The sequence below is a fragment of the Pteronotus mesoamericanus genome, unplaced genomic scaffold (genome assembly GCF_021234165.1).
Source record: "Pteronotus mesoamericanus isolate MK-2021 breed Mesoamerican mustached bat unplaced genomic scaffold, CSHL_Meso_final contig_164, whole genome shotgun sequence".
In the NCBI taxonomy this organism is placed as follows: domain Eukaryota; kingdom Metazoa; phylum Chordata; class Mammalia; order Chiroptera; family Mormoopidae; genus Pteronotus; species Pteronotus mesoamericanus.
The window spans coordinates 20,106,085-20,111,116 of NW_026555065.1; the positions used below are offsets into that span (position 1 = coordinate 20,106,085).

A 5,032-nucleotide genomic window follows, 5' to 3' on the forward strand; every position below is an offset into this window, starting at 1 on the left:
TAAATCTTCTAAAACTTAAGTGTCCTGGCCGTTCTCCCTCCCCAGCCTCCCGGACAGCACCTTCCATTGCCACGTTCACCCCATAAGGCCACTGAAATTCTGACGGGTTTGTGTTTTCAAGGTGAAAGGCACAGTTACCCTCACAAATTAGCTCTCCTAGTTGGCCGATCATCACAACCACCATCACAACGACCATCACATCATTCTTATTTGCCTAAATGGTATTGTATTGCACTTGATACGATTAAGCAAATAAAAGTGTGCTTCCTGATTGGTACATGTAATTCCTTGAAATCAACCATTGGAGATTTTCATCTGGGACACCTGAGGTGATAAGGAAGCAACGAATGTGAAAACTTGAGGCCTTGCTTTAATCCTTTCAGAACTGCCAAGTCTCTAGCAAGAGCTAGTTAAATTTTTATTGTTGTGAAGGTGATGAGAATTTAGCCCTTCTCTTAAATTTCTATTAAATTCAGAGGGAAATTAAGAAAAAAGCATTTTAACATCTTTATTTAAAAGGGTTAATAAACCTAGATATGTACCCAAGAGAAATAAAAATATATGATTACACAAAAACTTGTACATGGCTGTTCACAAGAGCCAAAAAGTAGGAACAATACAAATGTTCATCAACCGAAAGATAAACAAAATATGGTATATCTATACAATGGAATATTAATCATAAAAAGAAATTAAACTGATACATGATACAAGATGGATAAATCCTGAAAACATGCTAAGTTAAAGGAGCTAGACACAAAAGCCATATAACGTATAATTTCATTTATATAAAATGTCCAGAACAGGCAAATCCATAGAGACAAAGTTTATTAGTGTTTGCCTGGAGCTGGGGTCAGGAATTGGGAATGACTAGTAACAGGTATAGGGTTCTTTTTGGGGTGATGAAAACATTCTGAAATTAGGTGGTAGAGGTGGTAAATCTTTGTGAGTATACTAAAAACCACTGAATTGTGCACTTCAAGTGGATGAATACTATGGTATGTGAATTATATCTCAATTGTTAAAAAAAAATGTTAACAAAAAGCAATTTTATCAAACAGTCGAGGGGAACCCAGGGGCATGCTGGGTTTGATTGCGCCTTTGGTCTCCAAGCGCAAATTTCTGGTGGATGAATAAACTTGGAAGAAAAGTTTACACAAAAATTTGCACTGAATATTAATTAAAATATGAAGTGCTATGTTTTAAATTGTGTTTTTCTCCATAAGACTTCCTCCCCCATTTAAATATCTCTTTAATCTTTAGGAAATCTTGCACTCTTGCACAAATGGGTTTTTTTTAAAGATTTTATTTATTTATTTATTTATTTTTAGAGAGGGGGAAGGGAGTGAGAAAAGGAAAGAAACATTGATTGGCTGCCTCTCACATGCTCCCAACTGGGGACCTGGCCTGCAACCCAGCCATGTGCCCTGACTGAGAATCGAACCAGCGACCTTTCATTTCATAGGCTGTCACTCAATCCACTGAACCACACCAGCCAGGGCATACAAATGGTATTTTATTATAGATAATCTAATTTACAAGTCTTTATACACTTTAAGGAAAATATTCAGGCATCATACACATAAACATTTCAATATGCAAAATTCAAATTTACAACAATAAATTTATTTTCAGACTATGTGGTTATTGCTGCACTACCTTTATAATTCCTTATCCAGAATCCAAAGATGTAGGCAAGCCTTAAAAATGTAGCAGAAGCATTTCCACATACTGGTATCCCTTATCTAGTTTGTGCAGGAAGTACTAGATTCATACAACCCTCCTTGGAAGAAAGAGGTGAGGACTGGTCATTTGGTTGCCCTTCGGACCTTCTGCAACTCTTCAATGGACTTCCATTGTTGGTTGACTGTTATAAGCTTAAATAAAAAAGCAAAATAAAATGTTTCATTAGGACCTGTCCTTCAGCCTTACATCCCCTTTGGGGGTTTGTCCACACTCCCCTTTAGAAAAAACATCACCATAGCATTTGTAATCAAAGAATCACCTCTTCCCACCTCTAAACCATGGACAAGACAGTAATGTGGGCTGGTTTCTATCACTCTATCCCTCCAAAAACCCCTTGCATTTCTGGGTGTTATAGGACTAGAGAGAAAGGTCATATATATCTGCCCACTTTCCCTTAATGGGATCTAGATTTTTTAATTTCCCATGGTTTTACATGAACTGTAAGTTTAAAAAGTAAGTCTGCTCCATGCGAGTGGATGCATAATGCTCCTAGGATATGGTGGATAGTAGGCTCTAAACAAAATTTCCTCATTCTAATTACTCACTAAAAGTACGAAGGATCTAAGTTATACAGTAAAGGAAAAGGGACAGAGCTATGGACAGTCCTTAACTTCCAAAGGACTCACATTCAGAAATTCTCATTTATCCTCACAAGTTTTCTATTGCTCCAGGACCTAGGAGATGCAGGTAGTTTTAAAAGATCATAAATGTCCTCACTAGGTCAGACTGTGTTATTTGAAAGTTTTGCTAAAAAAAACAATAGCTTTCCTGACAGACCTTAGCATTGTTCAGTCTAATAGACTAAATGTTTATTACTCCCAAAATACTTAAAATGTAAGAAGTCTTTGCAATAGTCTCAAAAGAGTAAGTGAATATTAGCTATTTTTGCTTAAAGTGAATGCTACTTCTGTTTTCAGGAACTCCTGTCAGTGTTACAAAAGGCCTTATATTAAATTTAGATAAGTAATGGATAAAATCAGATAATGTATTGCAATTATGATAAAAAGTTAATATTTGAGTGCCTGCTATGGGCCAGGCATGGTGCTATAGGACTCTATGTATTTTATCTTCTTTAATCTTCTTAACCCTACTATTGTGCCCATTTTATAGATTCTGAGAGTCTCAGAGGTTGAGTTGTCTAAAATCTCCTGTGACTAATGGAGCAGGGATTTGAAATAGATCTCTACAACTCCATAGCACTCTCATTGACATTATGCTAAATGATCCCTAAAAGTGAAAAGTATTAAGTCTGTTTTGCTGACAATGATGCTAAGGCTTGGGCAAAATGTAAATCATTTTTTAAATTCAGAAATACCTTTTGAGGTACATTAGGGTCCACACTTTCCCAAGGTTCTGGATTATTTTTTCGATCAATGCTACAAATAAAGGAAAGCTGATTAAACGTTAAAGTAGGTCAATTTAAACCAACTCTGATATTGGGTCTATAAGCATGCTAGGGACAGACCCAGACTGCATGCTAAGGCGATCACCTGTTAGTTAACTGAAAATAATGGAAGATTCCTTAAAGTAGCTTCTCGGGTCAAACATTAGGGATTAATTCCTCTGAGGGTAGGAGACCTGAATTCCCTTTACTGGGCTAGACTGGAGAATATTCTCATAAACTAAATGGCAACAGGGGTGGAAACCCAGGCTAACAGAAAGCAAAAATGTCCTTCCCCTGGTTTCTGGGACTAACAGGATGGCTAGGGTTGAACTCTGCATGTGGTGAACTGCAGAGCCCTCGGCCCCTCTACCAAAGCTGACTTTTCTAGCCCTGCACTGGGCAAGCTCAGTTTCAAGTTTCTCTCTTCCTCATATTCCATAATATATGGTATTTTACCTTATATCCACAGCTGAGATAAGATTCATTGCAAATGACTGAATCTGTAAACTCTACCATATTTGGAAAGGTCTTTATACTAAACTGAAAGTTTAAAATCTCAGCCCTGACTAGTGTGGCTCAGTGGATTAAGTGCTAGCCTGGGAACCAAAAGGCTGCTTGTTCAGTTCCCAGTCAGGGCATGTCCCTGGGTTGTGGGCCAGGTCCCCAGTAGGGGGCACACAAGAGACAACCACACATTGATGTTTCTCTCCCTCTCTTTCTTCCTCCCTTCCTCTCTCTCTCTAAAAATAAATAAGTAAATCTTTTAAAAAAATAAAATAAAATTTTAGCCCTGGCTGGTGTGGCTCAGTGGGTTGAGTGCTGATCTACCCACCAAAATGTCACCTGTCAGGGCACATGCCTGGGTTGTGGAACAGGTCTCCAGTTGGGGGCATGTGAGAGGCATGTTTCTGTCCCTCTTTCTCTTTCCTTTTCCCCCTCTCTAAAAAATAAAGTCTTTTCTTAAAAATTTAAAATTTCATTAAAATGATGATCTAAGTTTGATGATGGATGTCCCAAAAGACCATTGAAGCATGTTAAATGTCAAAACTTGAGTAAAAACAAACAAACAAACTTTGCTGCAGAAGAAGGGAGGGGGGCAATGGATGAAAAAATATTTAGAATTAAGGAACAAATTAATTTTACAAATATAATTTAATAGTTTTCTGATACCGTTATGCTTTCTAGCCCTGACTCCAACTTCACAATATGATGTTCTTGTCCCGGGGGGAAACTAGGAAATTGTTATTATACACTTTATAAACCAAAGACCATCCTGACATTGCTTAAAACGTTTTTATAAATGATGTCTACTTACATCACATCGTTTTTCTTAAGGGAATATACAGCAAAAGACGAAGCTCCGCTCGCTGCCGCCGTCATGATCACCACCAAAGGAATAAGCTAACGGAGAAAAGGTTAAGAGTAAATAGTCCGATATTTCAACGTGGAATATTTGATATATCACAGAATAGCTATGCACCATCTGCTCATCTTTAAAAGTTAAAAACATTTAGTCAAGATTTTCAGTAGCTTTAAATACTTACTTCCTTCTTTTTCATCAGGAGTTGAAAAAATTTCATGATGACCTCAGTGTAGAATGCCAAATCTTGAGTAAAAAAAAAAAAAAAATCCAAGATAATGCTCGAAACTTCAGCCACTAGATCCCAAAAAGGCCAACGAACTCCCAAAGGCAGCCTGGGGCCGGCTCCGCAGCGCCTTCGCCCTGGGAGGCTCACCTGGGGGGCGGGGCGGGGGGGCGGGGCGACGCGCGCGGACGATGCTAACGACCACAACCAAACGGGGCCCCGGCCTCCGCTCTTAATATATCAACCACAACCCCTCCGGAAGGGCCTGGCCAAGGCGTTCTGGTCACGGGTCGGGTGGGGGACGTGCGGGGCCCCA

General features: G+C 38.9%; 1 protein-coding gene across 1 annotated transcript; it reads right to left on the minus strand.

Annotated features, from left to right (window-relative positions):
* Nucleotides 1-1,507: 1,507 nt before the first annotated feature.
* CUNH15orf48 (chromosome unknown C15orf48 homolog) lies at nucleotides 1,508-4,813 on the minus strand. The gene is made up of 4 exons (XM_054564904.1): nucleotides 4,675-4,813; nucleotides 4,446-4,531; nucleotides 3,062-3,122; nucleotides 1,508-1,877 (listed from the first exon to the last, which is right to left on the minus strand). Exons 1-4 carry the CDS (start codon nucleotides 4,708-4,710, stop codon nucleotides 1,809-1,811), a joined length of 252 nt encoding a protein of 83 aa, XP_054420879.1. The 5' UTR covers nucleotides 4,711-4,813; the 3' UTR covers nucleotides 1,508-1,808.
* Nucleotides 4,814-5,032: the final 219 nt, after the last annotated feature.